The 21,321-nt window shown below is 41.0% G+C and overlaps 1 protein-coding gene, 2 long non-coding RNA genes and 1 other non-coding gene across 4 annotated transcripts; 2 read left to right on the top strand and 2 right to left on the bottom strand.

Annotated features, from left to right (window-relative positions):
* Positions 1-2,761: 2,761 nt before the first annotated feature.
* Positions 2,762-3,237, bottom strand: LOC149090480 (uncharacterized). Its single transcript, XR_016197595.1, has 2 exons — positions 3,038-3,237; positions 2,762-2,969 (listed from the first exon to the last, which is right to left on the bottom strand). It is a non-coding gene; the product is annotated as an uncharacterized LOC149090480 (long non-coding RNA).
* A 3,444-nt stretch (positions 3,238-6,681) lies between these two features.
* Positions 6,682-9,527, bottom strand: LOC108658071 (uncharacterized). Its single transcript, XR_016197593.1, has 3 exons — positions 9,355-9,527; positions 8,588-9,298; positions 6,682-8,534 (listed from the first exon to the last, which is right to left on the bottom strand). It is a non-coding gene; the product is annotated as an uncharacterized LOC108658071 (transcript).
* Positions 9,528-10,048: 521 nt separating this feature from the next.
* On the top strand, positions 10,049-10,621 carry LOC149090479 (uncharacterized). Its single transcript, XR_016197594.1, has 2 exons — positions 10,049-10,487; positions 10,538-10,621. It is a non-coding gene; the product is annotated as an uncharacterized LOC149090479 (long non-coding RNA).
* Positions 10,622-10,859: 238 nt separating this feature from the next.
* On the top strand, positions 10,860-11,421 carry LOC149090478 (small ribosomal subunit protein eS17). The gene has a single exon (XM_089265193.1). It carries the CDS (start codon positions 10,890-10,892, stop codon positions 11,283-11,285), a length of 396 nt encoding a protein of 131 aa, XP_089121319.1. The 5' UTR covers positions 10,860-10,889; the 3' UTR covers positions 11,286-11,421.
* Positions 11,422-21,321: the final 9,900 nt, after the last annotated feature.

Raw genomic sequence — 21,321 nt, 5'->3', positions numbered from 1 at the left:
AAACAAAGTATTCACACTCTACAACATAGACTTCTACAAAATTAAATTAATCCACATGGGAGTCATGACCCACGAAAATAACATAATCATTGCAATTAAAATACCAACTAACATCATAACAACCACAATATTTCTGATAACCCCACTAACAAACCAGGAAAATAAATGAATCGACATGAGTCCCGAAAGTGTGGTCAAAAGCCAAAACAAAACTTACACATACGAAATTGAGCTCTAACTGTAGGAAAATTGTAAAATGATAGAAGACGTAGAGTTTAAGATGCAATTGACAAACGAAGGCACATTAATAATAAGCAAAGCAGAAAATAAGATAATTCAATATACCATTGATTAAACTTACTATAAAAATAATACAAAAAGATTCTTAGAAGAAATAAAAAACACTAAAGCCATTCATAGGAATATATGTACATCTATGCAAAATCTAAAAAAGGAATTCAAGAGAATCCCACATCAAAAGGGGGAGGAGTTACGCAACCAAATTAGCAAAGCATTTTCGACGTAAGCGACCGCTTCCAGTGAAAATGCTCGCCGCCGCTTCCATCGAAAATGCTCAGCTAGCAACAATAAATGTAAGCAACAATTACCTACATGTATACAACAATAAATGTAAGCAACAAATACCTACATGTATTACATGTATCCAATGTGAGGCTGCCACGCAATTTGGCGGGAAAGTGGCGTCACCCGGATCACGCCACTTTACCGTTTTTATGTGCACGAGCGGCTGAAAGGCCCCGCTCCAGAGCCGAACATGTCCCGTTACCACCCGAAGCAGGGCCTGTGGCTTGGCTATAAAAGGCCACCGGCGGCTGCATACGGGGATTATTAAAAAGAAGCTGGAGGACTGGTGGAATTGATGCACCTGGCAGACGAGTTCGAGGAGCAGGAGAAAAACCGCGATAAGTTGCGGCAGCAGGCCATGGACGACGCTGGGGGCGATGTGGAGTATCGCCGCATGGACAATGAGGCGAAGCCGTCACCTGCGCCAAGGACAGGCGCAGCCGGAGCAAGGACACACATTCCAAATCCAGGCAGGGCATGCCGAATGTGTGGTCAAGAGGGGCATCGCGCGTTTGCGTGACGCAACAAGGCGCTGGATTTCTGCTGGCAGTGTGGGCGCATCGGAGTGCGAACTGTTAGCTGCTGCCAGTCGGGAAACGAGCAGCGGCACCCGCCATCCAGGGGCGAGCGGTAGCAGTGGCCAGGAGCACCCAGGCGCTAGTGGGCCGTATTCAGGGCAAAGACAGCCAGATGACAGCGATTGTGGCCATTGGAGCCACCCAAAAAAGAGCCACGATCGACACGGCAGCCACAAGTGTGCTACACGGCGGCGCATACGCTTAGCGGACGGCAGTTGCAGTCATGTGGACTCGCAGCTGGAGACGACGATCAGCCTGGGGAATCAGTAAAGCCAAATCCCGTTGCTGATTCTGCCAGGAGATTCGCTACAGGAAGGACAAGCAGAATATAGTAGCAGATCCGCTCTCACGGCAGCCTCTGGGCGAAGAGACGTGCCGTTTGGCCAAGCCGGCCACGAGGATGTGGCTGCACGGAAGTTGTGCGTGCCGGCGGACCGGCGCAAGGAAGTACTGGAGGAGAGCAACGACGCAGCCACCGCTGGCCACCTTGGGAGCCGAAAAACAATCGCTCGGGTGGCAGCACGGTATTATTGGCCTGGCATATACAGGGATGTGCTGGCTTACGTGCAGTGCTGACCCAGGTGCCCGAGGAGCCATGGGCAACAGTGTGTGCCGATTTCGTGAGCCCACTGCCCACTGCTTCTCGAAATGGACGGAGATGGTGCCACTGCGGAGTGCGAACACAGCGGCTCTCCAAAGGGCATTTCGAGAGCGCATCTTGGTGCAATTTGGCACGCCAAAGGTGCTCATCACAGACAATGGCACTCAATTCACCAGTCGGGCCTTCAAGATGTTTTCTGGATGAGCTGGGTGTCCGTCACCAGCTAACAGCACCATACACGCCTCAGGAGAATCCCACTGAGAGGGCCAATAGGACAGCGAAAACAATGAATGCGCAGTTCACCGGAGGCGACCAGAGATGCTGGGATGACGCATTGCCGGAGTTGACGATGGCGGTCAACAGCAGCGTGTCAGCATCCACAGGGTATTCGGCCGCCTTCATCACGCAAGGACGAGAGCCAAGGCTGCCCAAATCACTGTTCGATGCGCAAACTATCGGCACAGGCCAGGAAGCACAGAGCCTAATGGAGAAAGCCACCAAGATACGCGAAGTGTTCGAGATCGTGGGTCGAAACCTGGAGAGAGAAGGATCAGGTCGGAGGCCGATAAGCGGACCAGGACGGCGCATGTGGCGGATCTCAAGCCGTGGAGAGGAGACACGGGTTAAGTGTATTGCTTCTAACTTAAGCACGAAGAAGAAGAGAAAAAGCACAGCAAAAAAAAAAATGCAGAATTTTGTCGTCGAAACGAATCTGCCCTGGGAAATTAACTGTAAAATTGCACAACAAGTGTTAAAACTGCGCGTGCACGGCAGCAAGTAGTGTACAGTTCGGTACCTAAAACTTAGCTGCCAGTGCATGCGCAATGCAATACAACAACAAGAAGTGCGAGTGCAAGCAGTACACACCTACACCTGCGCACTCGACAACAACAACGCGCGCAGCCGAAATTGTATTTTCTAGCGAAAGCGAAAAGCGGAAAAACTACAACAAACCGCATGCATTCCAGGCGAAAAAATTGCTGCAAACCCACACCCACAGCGAAGCGAGAGCAAGCGAGCGTAGGCAAGGGTCAAGGGCCTACGTTGGCTGCTCAGCGATCGCTAGCGCACGAAGTGGCACGAAGATGTCAAAACGCACAGAGACAACTAAAACCGCCAACAACAATACGCATAGAGACAACTAAAACCGCCAACAACAAAACGCACAGAGACAACTAAAACAGCCAACAACAAAGCGACAGAAACTTATATAACAGCCAACAACAAAACACACAGCGGCATATAAAACGATCGGTAGCAAAGAGATGCCAACAACAATGCAACGCCAACAACAATGCAACGCAGCAGAAGAGCTTGCATTTGGATGTTCGGCTAGAAGGGCTATGTATGCGTGTGCCGATGGGAGTGGGGCAAAAACGGTATCTGGGCGATACCGTAGCCTGCCTGGAATTCAGCCATAAGGCAGCGAAGGCTAGAGTGGGCTGAGCAGAGGATACAGGACCCGTTATATGCCGCCGCTGTGTCGGCGCGACAGCATAGGGAATAAAATGTGGTCATTGGGCCGGGTTCTTTTGGATGAGTTACCAGGAGTGAGCCGCAAAATGCCAGCCGGCGTCAAAGTTCGGCACCGGTGGCAGCTGCGAACGACATCGATGTGGCCAACTCCCAACAACAATCCAGAATTTGTTCTGCAGCGCCGCAACGAAGACGCAGCAGCAACCAGGAGGGTAGCTGCTAACAATGAACGCCCTCATTAGCAGCGGAGAGGACGGTGAGGGATGTCGTGAGGCAGGTGGCCGCCGCACGGGTGCCAAAGCCACCGGGGACTGCAAAACCAACAAGTAGCGGCGGCCCATCATGTTCGTGGGGCATGCATTCGGACATGCGGCTACTTGCTGGGAGAGTGTGGTTGCAGACGCCTGCCACGCAACTGGCTCTACCTGCTGTGGAACTTTGAGCGTCGGAAAAGCTTGGCAACCGATCCTCGCCAGCGACTTTGCTGTGAGTTGTGCGCGACAACCCCAAGCGTACCGACACCAAAAATCCATCACTGGTGTCCACTTGCGAACGACGTCTGTGGCCCGATCTCATAGCAGCAGGTCAAGTGAGGACTGCAGTGCCCCACCGGGTGCTGCAAAACCGACGGGCGAGGAGCGCCCGGCATGGGCATTGGCAGCGGCAGGCCATCAGGTCGAGCTGCTCCACACAACGACCCGAGTACTGTTGGAGCGACCCTCGCGACTGGAAAGGGGGCAAGGTCCGACTATAGTCGGCCTTTTTGGCTCCTACAGATTCAACAATGGGCTCGCGTCGCACACACGACGATCATCGAGGACCGTTAGACGAGGTGCCGTTCGGGCCGGGTGATAGTAGTGGACATTTTCACTCGCAGGGCACTAACGGTACTTCTGCCAATGGGAGGCGGCCACGCAATTCGGCGGGAAAGTGGCGTCAGGCCCCGCTCCAGAGCCGAACAGGCCCCGTTACCACCCGAAGCAGGGCCTGTGGCTTGGCTATAAAAGGCCACCGGCGGCTCCATACGGGGATTATGAAAGAGTTAGAAAAGTGAGAGTCGGAGTCAAAAGGCAGAGTGAAAAGTGATTAGTGAAAGTCAGAGTGCCGGGAAAGACAACGCGAGTGACAAACAGAACTTCGAAGGACTCCCAGGACATCATGGGTACAGCAAGCACATCCAGTGGGAATCCTTGCGACAAAGAAAGAGGCAAGTGTTTTCTGAGCGAGCGGAATAGTATATGTGGAATAGTTATAGATCCTGGCGTTATCCGAATCGCTCAAGTGAAACTAGCGTGTCTTAGCATAACACTCTCCCAGCCGGAGTGCGCTGAACAAGCACTCAGCAGGCGTACCGCGCGTCAGCGAATCAGCATATATGTTTATACTTAAGTGAAGTGTAAAATTTATATAAAATCTTCAAGAAAATATAATGTACGTTTCTAAATCATAACTCACAAGTGACTAATTAATATCGCAGGGGCTTCAACAAATAAATAATAATAATTTGTTGGCACGAATCCAAAGTCAGCTGAAACTAATCCAGCTTAGACTCGGGATAAATACTATACAATATTTTGTACGGAAAAGATTCAGGAAGCTATGTTATAGAAGATGAGTGAAAAATTTGTGGTTGTTCTGTGATTTATCAAGATTTGAGATGCTTAAGTTAAAAGTTATATGCTAATCTTTGCTTTCCAATATTAGAAAAACTTTTTGCTCATTATTGCTCCCTCACGAAATAATTTACATGTTGCAGTTACACATGAGTTCGGCAATTTCATGTTTCTGGAAGTGTGGAGCAGCAACAAGCGACAACAAAGCGCTATAAAATATTATATAGTTAAAAAAATAAGAGAACATATCGGATAATAAACTTAAATCAGTAAAAAAAATGGTTGGATTTATTAAGTATCATATGAAAAAATGCAATCGATTACTGACTCTAGTCAAGTATCAAGGTCAGTGCAAACGCCAGATCACCTAAGAGCAGGTCGGATACAATTAAATTGTAACGATGTGGACCTCGATTAAAAGGAAACTTAGCTTCTGAGCTTGCTTCTGAGTATGAAGGAGGCGTGTCAGTCTCATGCTACAGGAAGAGTGGGTCAAAATCTGCTCCAAGGGCACAACAAAAATTTAAGGGTCACTCAAAAATACAATGAATATCACACCAAATGTTAAATGTGAACCGTTTTTAGTAGAACTCGAATTTGACGGTTCAAGTATAATTTTTGTCAGTTATAGTAAATTTACTATATTGATATATATATATCAACGGAAAGTTAATTTTTCAGTCTACAATTTAGCATTTTCATTTTTTCATTTTAACTAATATTACATGTTTTAAAATAAACAAGTAAGAAAGCTCTAGTCGAGACTGCTCGACTACGAGATCCCCTGAACCCTTCGAGCAACTGATATTTCAATAATAATTCGCACATACACACGCACACACACACACACGCATACAAACAAACACACGCACACACACACACACACGCATATATAGGCGATTACGCTTGGGTTGCGCTGCAATGTTGGCAATATAATGACAACTTATTTGTTGAATAATTTAATTTCTAGACGTACGATCGTAATGAAACTTTCAGAACGTAATCATAATGTTAAAATGTATGTGTATACCGAAGCACAAGTCTCTAGTATTTGATATACGACTTTTACAAAGATGAGGGTGAGGGGGTGGATATAGGGGCGGGGGGTAAGTCTTAACAAAAACCGAAATTATATAAAATGCGTCTTAATATATATTTAAAATTTGGCTTTAATGATGTAGGAGACATAATTTTTTAACAGACTTTCGATAAGGTTTTTTATCGATAAAAAAATATCGGAATGAGTTATCGTTTTTTAGTGATAAACTCGATATGCGCGCGATATATATGGACATTTTAAAAAAAGTTGAAGTCTCTAGCTCTTATATCTTCTGAGATCGACGCGTTCATACATACGGACAGACGGACGGACAGACAGACAGACGGACAGGCCCAAATCGATTCAGCTCGTCGTGCTGATCAATAATATATATACTTTGTGGGGTCTGCCACGCCTCCTTCTGCCTGTTACATACATTTCAACAAAACCATTATACCCTGATTTCCCATTTTCAATGGGTTCAGGGTATAAAAATAAAAACAAATATTAATGTTAGACACTGCAGTGTCTATACTGCACTGTATACACTTTATGGGGTCTGCCACGCCATCTTCTGACTATTACATACATTTAAATAAAACTATTATATCCCTTATTTCCCATTTTCAATGAGCTCAGAGCATAAAAAGATCATATAGTTAACCAACAGACCGCTATTATGTGAAACTTTAATAAAAATTATTTTATAATATATAAACAAATTTGCAGAGCTCAAATAACTTACTGAGAACTCTTTCTTTATATAGTGTAGGTATTTATTACTATACTTACATCCTCGATAACAGGCTGAAACTTCATAAAGACAGCAAATAGTAAATCCGTTATTGTATTATAAGATCCTCGAAGTACATTACTTACACGCCTAATATAATTAGATATGTGACTTTCAAAAATTGATATAGCAACTGCACCCGTGAAGGTAAATTTTAACATTGGTGTATTGCAAATCTTTTCACAGGCTCGAGCAATATTTTTATTCGCCCGTTTATATATGTCCATCGTCTCTTGTAGTTTTGTCGTATGCTTAGCGCAATCTGCGATATACGCATCACTTAGATCCCCTCCATAACTTAATTTAAAAACTCCTGGAGCAATCTTTCGATCACAAGCTTGTATAAGAGATCGAAAAAACTTTCTCTCCTGTTCAGATAACGCTGCCAAAATATGATTATAATCTAAGCAAACTTGCAGTACACTGTTGTAAACAAATCTAAGGGTATCTTGTTTTTCAAAAATCTTTCGGACCGGCCCTAGGACCGTAAATCCAAGACGTGAAAAGTGCTGGGCTTGCTCGCAAATAGTTAAAATACTTGGGTCTACATTACACTCAAGAAGGCCCTTCTTTTTCTTACTTCGAGCAAGTAAAAATCGATCGAGTTTTTGATTTAACGCGGGGCTACAACAGGTCTTTTGCCATTCGTCATAAGACTTCCGCATTTCCTTATCAAACTCTTTTCTCAAATTTTCAAACATATTTAATGCAATTAAGGCTTCGGATACATTTGGTAACCATTCACATGAACTTAGTCGATTTCGAAGCCAAGTTAATCTTTCTATATTGATGCGGTAGCTAATAGCCCTAGAAGCATAGTATGGCACCCAAGTTTCATGTAATTTGCTACGATCCATTAGGCTGTGGGAAGTTGAGTCCATTTCATTACAAAATAATTGCCACACCTCTGTCACTTGCCGCAAATATGATTTTCTAATAGAACTTCGGTATGAATAGAAAAGCATCACATTAAGGGATTCTATAGCTTCTTCAACGTTGCACACATTTAGAAAAACATTCGACATAAGTCGTTGCACAGTCTCGTCCATGCTTCGAACAGTTCGCCGATATTTCAGAACTTCTTCATACCAATCATTTTTATGAACATTAAGTATTAACTCTTTTGCATCTGTATTTAAAGCTGTTAAGGTAGCAAGAAACTGGGTCTCAACTTGTTCAGTTGTTTTTTCAAATTCTGGTCCACTAGTACCTCCGAATTGGGGCTTTGGAATGCTTTCAGTCTCGTCCAAACGTCCAAATACAATCATAGACTCGCATATGTCGATCACATCATTTAATCGCTCCATAAAAGCATCAACGTGATTGAATATCATAGCATTATCTAAATTCCAACTTAAGTTACTATCAAATTTCCCATTTTCTTTTGCCATAAAGCTATATATACCTTTATAGGTAAGACAACAATTAAGAGATAAGTTACAAACCTTAATTCCAAATCTCGAACTGCCAGTAAGTATCTTATCCAAATTGATCATTTCAGTACAAAAACGTATTATTCTGTTACTTAAATCTCGAAAAAGACCTGTTATCAAGTCGCGTCTATTGTAATGTTCCGAATTTAGCCAAATAAAATGTATTAAATTAATTATCCTCGGCAATAATTGAGATAACACTATAGGGCTATCAGTAAGATTAATTTCGGCACATGGATCCATGAGAAGATGCAGAAATTGTATGTTTGACATAGCCCTTTCCATTTCGTAGCTTGACTCATAAATAAGTTCATCAATTTGTTTAATGTACACTGAATGGGAATTTCGTAGTATTTTGATGATACTCTGTACATCGACCTGTTCCAACTGGGTGTTTAAAGCCTGTAAAACTTCAACTAAGGAAAGCAGAAGCTAATAAATTAAGTCTTTAATTCGACAACATACTTACATCGGTATAACCAAAATTCATATTCATCTTCTAAAATAACGAAGTCATTGGGAACGTTCATTGTCTTATCGTTTAGAAGTGTTCGAATCTGTGTTGCCCAGAAAACTGAAATCGATTCAAGGTTCTTAACAAACTCGGGATCATATGAAATATTTTCCCTTGGAATTTGTCTAACAATATATGGAACATACAAAACCGTCATACCCGACATTTTAAAGTGCATTCCAGTTAAGTAAACGAGAAATTTGTCCAAAGCTTTGCAAAAACGCTGCTTAATATTGTCATCCCATTCTGTATGATTTCGAAATACAGGTGCGTACGCTAACTCCAAAACTCGAAGTAGGCAGCCATCTACATCGTTGTGAATAGTTCCAAAATTAACATAATCGTGAAATGAATCACAGGTAAAGATTTGATTTGGCGATCGCACAAAGTAACTTATATCGAGAATAGGAGCTACTGGAAATCCTAGACAGGCAGTTATCATATTGGAGTCGTAAAACACCGTTAGCATTGGTTTACTCGGCTTTAGTAACCAAATTCTTATTATGTTAAGCGTATTTTCACTCCAATCACTGTGATCAAGAGAGTATAAAGTAGTCATGCGTTGAACCATTTCTACTAAATTTTCCAATTCTTCCTCTGCGTACACGGTTGAAGACAAATATGTCCGTATTGACTCATTAGATTCTTGATTTCCAATGTCATGTTCTATTTTTAAAAATCTTATTCGAAAAAAGATTTCAATCTATGCTAAAGATGCTTACCGCCATTATGAAAGACATCAGGGGTAGCAAATTGAGTTTCATTTTCTTCGGTTGCACCGGAAGAGGCCATCTCTCTTTTTTATTTGATTTAATTTAAATCAACTACAGTTTACTAGTTGAATGATATTGAAAATAAAAGTCAGCCTACTTCGAACATAAGACATATATTCACATTTTATTTTTTACTCATTCACGAATTAAAAGTGTTTTTTGTTGCATTCCGAATTTTATTCCATGTCAGTTCGAGTGTCAGGTAAGAATGCTCTAGTCAAGACTGCGCGACTAGGAGATACCCTCCAATCTGATATTCTAATCATTCTGACCTTTTATGCATACACATACATACACATGCATCCGCTTACTAACGAACTCTGATAACTGCGCAGTAAGTAAGTGGCGATTGCGCTTGGGGTGCGTTGCAGTGCACTGCAGTGTGGGAAATATTATTAGAATAATTTCTTTTGTAGAAATACAGTATCCAAAATCTATAAATTACAAAATGTTTGTATATACCCAGTAAATCTGAAGTCTCCAGGTCTAATAGTATTGAAATAGGGCTGAAAACCCAAAATAAATTGTTCGATTATTCCCGATAACAAGTTATCGATAAAATATGATAAACTCTGATATGGTAAACACGAGTATGCATACAAAATTACAGCTCTCTAGCTCATATATCTTCTGAGATCTGTAGTGACCGAAAATAAATAACAATTCGAGTCATAGGTATAAACACAGAATAGTGGGAACAAATAATAAAATACGATTCGGTATGTCATGAGTCACCCTACGGTCGTTGTTGTTATCTATCTTTGTTTATCATTCGCCTAGCGCAAGATATACAGATCATACGATTGCACCGCAAGCACAGATTTTGATCGTACGATTGTACCGCAAGCAGACGAAGAAGAGATGATCGCGCGACTGCGCTTAGCGCCACTTAAACCAGCGTGATTAGCTAAGCTGCCGATCATAATTGAAAAGATCTTTGACGATAGCAGACGCGACGTTCAGATCATATATAAAATTAAAAGCAAAACGTGGGTGAATTATTATACTGCACAAAAAGATTATATCCGTGGATAGTGCGAACAGCAAACCATTTAAATAAGTGTCTAGTGATTTGGCAATAGGTACGTTAAAGTATTAGTGGTTGTAATTCGCTAATTATTTAATAATTTAGGTGACCACCTTGATTTAGCTCAATAGCTAGAGCTATCACCAAAGCCCAAAGACTGCGAAAGAGTAGTTGGTTTTTTTATGTGACTCGTGCGGTCAACGGCATGCAGCGATGAAATAAAAGACCTGACTGCGCAGCAGATTAACCTACCACGAAGACAAGATACCCTCACCGACACGGAGTCAACTCTCGACGACGTCCGTTTCATTAACGGCCAAAAGAGAGACTTCACCCACAACAACCAGAAATAAAGAAATCGGGATCTCTAAAACAACCTACCCCATGACGTGGACAACCTCGTTTAGATCTCGGCTTTGTCCCAATACCTTAGTCTTTTCCGGTAACAACGTTCGCAATGGGTCGCGTCAGAACCAAGACAGTGAAGAAGGCCGCCAAGGTCATCATCGAGAAGTACTACACACGCTTGACGTTGGATTTCCACACCAACAAGCGTATCTGCGAGGAGGTTGCTATCATTCCCACCAAGCCCCTCCGCAACAAGATTGCCGGCTATGTTACGCATTTGATGGGCCGTCTGCGTCACTCCCAGGTGCGTGGTATTTCCATTAAGCTGCAGGAGGAGGAGCGCGAGCGTCGTGATAACTACGTGCCCGCTGTCTCGGCTCTGGAGCAGGACATCATTGAGGTCGATGCCGATACCAAGGAGATGTTGAAGCTGTTGGACTTCCACAACATTCGTGGCCTGCAGCTGACCCAGCCCAACACCAACAACTTTGGACGTCGCAATTAGGTTTAGATCGGAAGATGGTGATCCTTTAAAGATGCCTGTTTTATGAAAAGAGAAAACCTTGCATTGGAGCACAATAAACAAACATCAAGTGTGTGAAATGCAAACATTATAAAAAAAAAAAAAAAAGAAAAGATAATTAGATCAAGAGACCTTTATATTTTTATGTTTTAACCCCAGCAGCTAAAATCAACATACTATCGTCATCTTGGGCCCAGGGATACGACGGTATGCAGATATATATATAAAAACAATAAAAACGCTATGTAAGTAATTGAAGGATAAGAAAACAAGAAAAATATAAAGTTCTCTAAAATCTAACGTTGATAGACTTCAACAAAAGTAAATAAGAAATATGGAAAAAACATAAACATAAACTATAATATACTTGCGTAAATGTAGTTGGAAATATTTAAATTATAATGAATTTATACGTTAATAGAATGAAAAATTATACAAGATCCAAAAATGAAGTAAGAAATGAAAGAATTATAAAATTATAATGGGAACGAAAATGTAACGCGAGTTAAAACTAAATGTTGTAGATAATAAGAAATATTGTAAACAACATAATTAGAATATAAGAAAAGGCATTAACGCATAAGTATAGAGTAGTATTGATTAGAAAACCTTATCATCTCCCCATCATACCTCTCTCTTAGAATGTCATGGTATTCTGACGATTTGATTAGTTTTTTTTTGTTTAATACTGAATTAAAATGATGGAAATGAATATGAATTCATAAGTTTTTTGGTCTGTCGACTATCCATGCCAGGATCGTGTAAGGTGTAATATAGTCTTAAAGACTTGATTAGGGACGATACAACTAAAATATAGTATTGTCAAGGTAGGGAGGGTAGAGACGAGGGACGAACAACACCTACTGTCTCTCTGTCGGTCGAAGTCATGTTTAAGTTTACCATATTAATATTGCGTGTCGGCGCATTAGTCCAAATACAGTCAAATTCGAAATATAGTTTCTGAAGCGCACTATAACTAAAGTGTGTTAGGGTGCAATAGTGTAGAATAGGTGGAGAAGAACCCCGACAATCCGGCGAGCTAGATACGAGCATAGCAAGAGTGCGCACCTCGAAGCCTTCTACACGCCATAAAGCAAGCCTGTACTTGACATCCGCAGGCGACATACAGCGCTCTCGTCGAGAGAGGCACTTGTGATGCCAAAACTGCAAAGAGCTCTACCGAGCAAGAAAATTGACATGGATGTCAATAAAGACTAGATAGGCTGTGAACTAGCAGACCCACATTTCAACGAGCCAAGCAGAATCGATGTAATCATTGGCGTTGATTTACTTCCCTTAATAATGTTGGGAAATGTTAAAAAAGTCAACGAAACACTGGGACAAAAAACGGAACTTGGATGGATCGTTTCCGGCAATATAGCTAGATCATCAAACAACAAGGTGATCAGCGCAACAACAAGGTGATCAGCGCAACAACAACGATATGCCTGGATGACCTCGAACGCTTCTGGGAGCTGGAAAGTAACTCAAGCGACTCGGAAGAAAATGAGTGCGAGAAAACAACCAAAAGGGATGAAGAAGGCCGGCTAGTGGTGTCCATACCATTTAAAAAAGAATTCGAGTTAGGAAACTCGCGCAAACAGGCTATGGCACGATTAATACAAATGGAGAAAAAATTCAAGAAGCATCCGCAAATACTTAAGGAATATAAAGACTTCATGGATCAATACCTAAACCGGTAGAACCGGTAGACACTATCGACCAAGGCAAATACTATCTGCCACATCAAGCAGTAATCAGACCAAACAGCCTGACTACTAAGTTGAGAGTAGTGTTCGCCGCTTCAGCAAAGACTTCTAATGGATTAAGTCTAAATGATGTGATGCTAGTCGGGCCCAAAATACAAAAGGATATCTTCGATATCTTAATAAAATGGCGACAATGGAAGTATGTGATGACAGCCGACATCGAAAAGATGTACCGCCAGATTAAGGTCGCCAAAGCTGATGTACTCAGTACATCCTATGGAGAGACGACCAAAAAATGCCAATAAAGGAGTACAAGCTGACTACAGGGACATACGGGACTGCAGCCGCACCATTCTTAGCTGTTCGCTGTAATCAGGAATTAGCAAACCAACACTGCCAAGGAAACGATCAGCTAATGAGAACAATCAAAGAAGATTTCTACATGGATGACCTTATTACTGGAGGCGACTCGATAAAGGACTGCATCAACACTCAAACAGCAATCTTGGATATCATGGAAAAGGCAGGCATGCATCTAAGAAAATGGGTATCAAATGATGACAGAATCATTGCTGGAATTGAAGATGGCGGCTCAACCGAAAAAATAATCATAAACAAAGACGAGTCTGTCAAAACCCTTGGCTTACAATGGGACCCCAAAAGGGATGGGTTTACCTTTGTGGTCGATTGCCCAAAATTAGAGCGCATTACAAAACGTCTAATTTTGTCTCAATTGGCAAGAATCTTCGATCCACTGGGATGGCTTACAACAGTCACGGCAAGGAAAATGCTTCATACAAGAGCTATGGAAACTACCGCTAACTTGGGACGAAGAACTGGAGCCTAGTCTCGTCAATTACTGGCAAGAATACGCAAGCGCATTACCAGAGCTAGCCAAAATCAATATACCACGCAGGTCGGGAAAATCGAACACTGATCCAACGGAACTACATGGATTTTGTGACGCATCAGAAAAAGCGTACGCAGCGGTGGTGTATACAAAGGTTGGAGACAAAATCACTTTGCTAGCAGCAAAAAGCAAAGTAAACCCAATAAAAAACAAGAAGACAATCCCCAAATTGGAGCTATGTGCAGCCCACATACTATGCAAACTATTAGATAAAGTTCAAGCATTAGTAGGAAATCACATCAAAACTCTAGCATGGAGTGATTCACAAATTGCGCTTGCTTGGATAAAGAACAAGCGTAGCAAAGATAAGTTTGTCAAAACTAGAGTAGACGAGATAAACAAAAGACTGCCGAACGTCGAATGGAAATACGTCAAATCAGCAGACAACCCAGCAGATGTTGCCTCAAGAGGAACACCGGAACACTTAGCAGCATGCGACATATGATGGAAAGGGTCTGAGTGGTTGACAAAACAACCACATCAGTGGCCACAACTTGAAGTGCCAGAAACTACCTAACCCCACTATTGACAAAGTACTCATCAATGAATAAACTAATAAGTGTGATGGCTTACATATTACGATTTATTGCCAAATCAAGAGGAAAGAAGCATCAGCCGACACACCTAACAGTCGAAGAACTAAGGCAAGCCAAAGCACTCATCATAAAATTGCAACAACAGCTTGATTTTGGGCAAGAGATAAATTTACTCAAAGCGAGGAAGCCACTGGAAGCTAAGAGTAAATTACAAGCGCTCAACCCATTTCTGGATAGTGACGGGGTCTTACGTGTGGGAGGCCGCCGATTTATTGCAAAATCAAGAGGAAAGAAGCATCAGCCGACACACCTAACAGTCGAAGAACTAAGGCAAGCCAAAGCACTCATCATAAAATTGCAACAACAGCTTGATTTTGGGCAAGAGATAAATTTACTCAAAGCGAGGAAACCACTGGAAGCTAAGAGTAAATTACAAGCGCTCAACCCATTTCTGGATGGTAACGGGGTCTTACGTGTGGGAGGCCGCCGATTTATTGCAAAATCAAGAGGAAAGAAGCATCAGCCGACACACCTAACAGTCGAAGAACTAAGGCAAGCCAAAGCACTCATCATAAAATTGCAACAACAGCTTGATTTTGGGCAAGAGATAAATTTACTCAAAGCGAGGAAACCACTGGAAGCTAAGAGTAAATTACAAGCGCTCAACCCATTTCTGGATGGTAACGGGGTCTTACGTGTAGTTGGAAAATCACATCTTTCTTGGCTAATTATAAACCAAGCACATAAGGAAACCCTACATGGCGGACTGAAGCTTATGAGAAACCTAATTCAAAGGGAGTTCTGGATTGTCGGCTTACGCAACACGTTGAAGAAATATCTACGCAAATGCGTTACCTGCATCAGGTACAAACAGGAAATGGCCAGTCAGTTAATGGGAAACTTACCAGTGTATCGAGTAACTGGCGATTACCCGTTCCAAAACACTGGCATTGATTATGGTGGGCCTTTCCAAATTAGATGTTCCAAAGGAAGAGGCCAAAAGTCATACAAAGAGTACATATGTTTATTTGTATGCATGGCCACAAAAGCCCTACATCTGGAAGCTGTCAGTGACTTATCATCAGATAAGTTTTTAGAAGCTCTACATCGGTTTTTTGCAAGACGAGGCAAAAGTGAAAATATGTATTCAGACAACGGCACTAATTTTGTAGGTGCCGCTAGAATATTGGACAAGGAGCTGGTCGCAGCTATAAAAGAAAATAGCAGTATCGCACCAGTGCTGGAACGAGAAGGCATAAAATGGCACTTTATCCCGCTGGCAAGCCCCCATATGGGAGGAATATGGGAAGCTGGAATAAAATCCGTAAAACACCACCTTAAGCGAGTCATCGGCGATAACAGCTTCACGTTTGAGGAGTTTTCGACGTTGCTATGTCAAATTGAAGCAGTACTAAGCTCACGACCCCTAGTTACGTTAAATAATGACACAAAGGGAGACGACATATTGACACCAGGTCATTTCATTGTTGGACGACCACTAATTGGAGCTCCAGAACACTTTGACGAGCATCGGAAAATCGGATCCTTGGATAGATGGAGGCACATGCAACGAATCAGAGCAGAGTTCTGGAGGAAATGGAATGAGGAATACTTAACATCACTACAACAGCGAACCAAATGGCGGCAAGCAAATGCAAACCTCAAAGAAGGCCAACTTGTCTTATTAAAACAAGAAAACATACATCCCGCTAGATGGCCTATGGCAAAAATTACCAAAAAGGACTTACAAAAGGACTAGATGATAAAGTTCGAGTAGTCACAATAAAAACAAATATTGGTGAGGCTAAAAGATCAGTAAACAAGATATATTTACTACCCACTAATGAAAAGGATAAGCAAGACGACTCTCCGAAAGAGCGAAGAAAAACACGATCAGTGAAGTCTGTGACCGGAAAAGCGACAATTTTAAGTTTGCTAATGATGTTGCAGGTAGCAAGTACTACAATTATACCTGCTATAAATACAGCCACCAAACTTAAAATTCAGGATATGGATCCACAAACAGCAATGCTAATGGACAACCTTGGAAAAGTGGAAGTCGTTTCATCAAGCTGGCAGATGCTGTTTTACTACGACATGCAAGCTTTTTTCGAAGTACTGAAAGAAGTAGATGAGCTCATGAGTAAAACAAACATCATTTGCGAAAAATTGGATGATTTCAACGAATACTGCATAACAGTGAGCAACACAATAATGTTAAAATTGAAACACAAAAGAGAGAAAAACAAAATTATCACCCAAACGGCCAACAGATCAAAACGGTTCATAATGTTCTTCGATATTGGCACTGCAAACAGACTGGAAGAAAACATGCAGACAATAATCAACAAGTAAGAACGTTGCAGTCGGGCGCTACCGACTGCGGAATACTCATTCACTGTCCCTTTGTAAATTTAATTTAATTTGGCTTTAAAAAAAATTAGTACAAAACAATTATGCTTTTTGATTATATTGTAGCTTTTGGTAATTTTTATCGAGTAATCGATAATTATTATATTGATCGTGCACTTTTTGAGTATGTATGGTAATGTATGTATGGTAATTTTCGTTGATAGTTTTCGGTCACACCTATTGCTGATTCTTAAGAGTTTGCTTACATTACAAAAGCGCGCTTTTTAGCATTCCAAGAATTGCGATTGATTTCTGGATTTTCTAGCTGTTATTGTAATTTTGTCAGATGACGCTCTGTTATTAGCTTATTGTATTTTAGCTACCAGTTTGAAAAGCAAACCGATAGCGTGGGCGCTAAATGCGTCGCAAGTTATGTTACAGTGGCGGAGGTTCAAGTCCCCATCAAGGTTAAGTTTTTTTTTCATACATATTTCGTTTTAATACTCATTCACGAAGTGAATTAGTATATTGGTTTTGTGCAATGTCCGTCTTGCTGTCCGTCCGTCTGTCTGTCCGTCTGTCCGTCCGTCCGTCTGTCCGTCTGTCCGTATGAACGCAGTTCATTTCGCCGCTATTGAAGCTAGAGACTTGAAATTTGGAATACATACTCGTGTATAACTCCGATTTATAAAGTGCTAAAATTTTCCCGATCCGCCTACTAGGGGCGTGGCAAATCGGAAAATGCATTTTCCGATATACCAGAAATCATGTTAGCTCTTCAGCTAGAAAGTTGAAATTTGGTATGTAGATCCGCGTTGACCCCCCAAGTCCAAAAAGCTATGGTGGATATATCTACGCCTACTAGGGGCTATATTTTAGGCAATATTTTAGGCACTATTGATGCTACAGACTTGAAATTTGGTATATAAACGCGAGTTGACCACCCTAGTCCAACAAGCTAAGGTGGATATATGTCCGCCCAAAGATTGCGTGGCAAACCGCAAAACTTTATATCTCCTACAGTTTAAGAGCTAGAAGCTTCAAATTTAGATAGTTGAGTTACTGGTAATCTCCTCTATCGATGCCCCAAAAATAATTGTCACGCCTCTTTGGGAGCGTGGCATATCGCAAAATACCCTGTAATTTTCACATTTTTTGAGCGTAAGCATTCAAATTACGCATTTACGTTACCGTTAGCTCTTTTTAAGAACTGGCCAAAAATGAGGTGTCTACGGCCACTAGGGGCGTGGCAATCGGCATTTGTAGTATCAAATTGCGACATTAATATGCTTGAGCTATCTATGTATGTACATGTATATACAAATAGGCTTAATAGGCATTAATAGGAAGGAAACATTTTTATAAAATTTAAAAATAAAATTTAAATATTTAAAAAATATAAAAGAACCTAAAACATAATAAACAAATTGAACCGGCGCCTTTGCTGACAGCGCCACCACCTACTGTCAACGATTGTAATTAAAATTAAATCCAAAAATAAGATTCTTGTTATGAGAGTAGCGGATGATAAATTCAAGAACAAAGCAAAAACAAATCAGTCTCATTTCAACGCTAGAGTATGCATTTATGTGTACATACATACACACATTCAAATGAGCGCGTGCATAAGAAACGCTGGAATGCTTGATGCTACATATGCGTGCAGACTTATGTACATACATATACATGCATAAATTCGTACATACATATATGAGGGCTATTTAAGAAGAAACAAATATAAACTTATACAATTTTTCAATTAGAAACAAGTAAGAAAGCTCTAGTCGAGACTGCTCGACTACGAGATCCCCTGAACCCTACCAGCAACTGATATTTCAATCATAATTAGCAAACACACACGCATACAAACAAACACACGCACACACACGCATACAAACAAACACACGCATATACACACACTTGCGCTTGGGTTGCGCTGCAGTGTTGGCAATATGACAACTTATTTGTTTGAATAATTTAATTTCTAGACGTACGATCGTAATGAAACTTTTAGAACGTAATCATAATGTTAAAATGTATGTGTATACCAAATCACAAGTCTCTAGTATTTGATATACGACTTTTACAAAGATGAGGTGGAGGGGGTGGATTTAGGGGTGGGGGGTAAATTTTAACAAAAACCGAAATTGTATAAAATGAAGCTTAATATACATTTTAAATTTGGAGACTCTAGCTTGAAAGATGTAGGAGATATAATTTTTTAAGTGATCTACGATAAGGTTTTTTATCGATAAAAAAGTATCGGAATGAGTTATCGTTTTTTAGTGATAAACTCGATATCCGCGTGATATATACGGACATTTAAAAAAAAAGTTGAAGTCTCTAGCTCTTATATCTTCTGAAATCGACGCGTTCATACATACGGACGGACGGACGGACGGACGGACGGACAGACAGACGGACAGGGCCAAATCGACTCAGCTTGTCGCCCTGATCAAGAATATATATACTTTGTGGGGTTTGCCACGCCTCCTTCTGCCTGTTACATACTTTTAACAAAACCATTATACCCTGATTTCCCATTTTCAATGGATTCAGGGTATAAAAAGAATTAAATAAGTATCTATTTTATAAAAAACGAAATATGTATGAAAAAAATATACAGCATTGAAGGGGCTTTGAACCTCCGCCGCTGTAACATAACTTGCGACGCCTCTATCACCCACGCTATCGGTTTGCTTGACAATCCGGTAGCTAAAATACAATAAGCTAATAACAGAGCGTCATCTGACAAAACTACAATAACAGCTAGAAAATCCAGAAATCAATCACAATTCTTAGAATGCTAAAAAGCGCGCTTTTGTAATGTAAGTAAACGCTTAAGAATCTGCAATAGGTGTGACCGAAAGCTATTAACGAAAATTACATGTATACGGACTGTGAATGAGTATTCCGCAGTCGGTAGCGCCCGACTGCAACGTTCTTACTTGTTTATCAAATAGATATTTTATTCTTTTTCTAATTGAACAATATTATATAGTTTTAAATTTGTTTCTTCTTAAAAAGCCCTCATATATGTATGTACGCATATATGCATGTATATGTGTGTACATATGTAAGTCTGCACGCATATGTAGCATCAAGCATTCCAGCCTTTCTTATGCACGCGCTCATTTGTATGTGTGTATGTATGTAATGCAAATTTATCATCCGCTACTCTGGCTCTTCTTTTCTATAATGCGTCATAACAAGAATCTCATTTTTGGATTTCATTTTAATTATGTTTGTTGACAGTAGGCGGTAGCGCTGTCGGCAAAGGCGTCGGCTAAATTTGTTCTTGTTACTTTGACAAACATGGCTTGGGTGCGAGTTCAAATCCCGCGGAAAACTTTTTTTTGTAAATTGCAAATCTTGTTATTTTAGCTTCTTTTATATTTTTTGTATATTTAAATTTTGTTTTTAAATTTTATATAAATGTTTCCTTCCTATTAATGCCTATTAAGCCTATTTGTATATACATGTACATACATAGATAGCTCAAGCATATAAATGTCGCAATTTGATACTACAAATGCCGATTGCCACGCCCCTAGTGGCCGTAGACACCTCATTTTTGGCCAGTTCTTAGAAAGAGCTAACGGTAACGTAAATGCGTAATTTGAATGCTTACGCTCAAAAAATGTGAAAATTACAGGGTATTTTTCGATATGCCACGCCCCCAAAGAGGTGTGACAATTATTTTTGGGGGATCGATAGAGGAGGTTACCAGTAACTCAACTATTCAAATTTGAAGCTTCTAGCTCTTAAACTGTTGGAGATATAAAGTTTTGCGGTTTGCCACGCCCCCTTTTGGCGGACATATATCAACTATAGCTTGTTGGACTTGGGAGGTCAACTCGCGTATATATACCAAATTTCAAGTCTCTAGCATCAATAGTGCCTAAAATATAGCCAAATTGGAAAAATCACTATATCTTCAGGTCCGATTTACCACGCCCCTAGTAGGCGTAGACATAAAATTTTTTCATCAGTCATTATAGAATTATAGCATTAGCTCACGTGCGAAATTTCAACGTTCTAGCTTTAGAACTTTATGATATACAGTTTTATCTGATTTGCCACGCCCCCAATGGGCGTAGATATATCCACCATAGCTTTTTGGACTTGGGGGGTCAACGCGGATCTACATACCAAATTTCAACTTTCTAGCTCTTCAACAAACATGATTTCTGGTATATCGGAAAATGCACTTTCCGATTTGCCACGCCCCTAGTGGGCGGATCGGGAAAATTTTAACACTTTATAAATCAGAGTTATACACGAGTATGTGTTCCAAATTTCAAGTCTCTAGCTTCAATAGCGGCGAAATGAACTGCGTTCATACGGACAGACGGACGGACGGACAGACGGACGGATGGACAGCAAGACGGACATTGCACAAAACCAATATACTAATTCACTTCGTGAATGAGTATAAAAACGAAAAGCGGCTAAATGATTATGTCAGCAACCAAACATCTATAATTAATGCAACATCAAACCTTGTGCAA

The sequence above is a fragment of the Drosophila navojoa genome, unplaced genomic scaffold (genome assembly GCF_054131105.1).
Source record: "Drosophila navojoa isolate 15081-1374.11 unplaced genomic scaffold, UAZ_NAV_1.0 NAV_Backbone_121, whole genome shotgun sequence".
In the NCBI taxonomy this organism is placed as follows: domain Eukaryota; kingdom Metazoa; phylum Arthropoda; class Insecta; order Diptera; family Drosophilidae; genus Drosophila; species Drosophila navojoa.
This window is presented reverse-complemented; position numbering and strand designations above follow the sequence as displayed.

Bases quoted from the DNA above. Each gene is read 5' to 3' on its own strand.
- LOC149090478 (XM_089265193.1), top strand. From the start codon at position 10,890: ATGGGTCGCGTCAGAACCAAGACAGTGAAGAAGGCCGCCAAGGTCATC.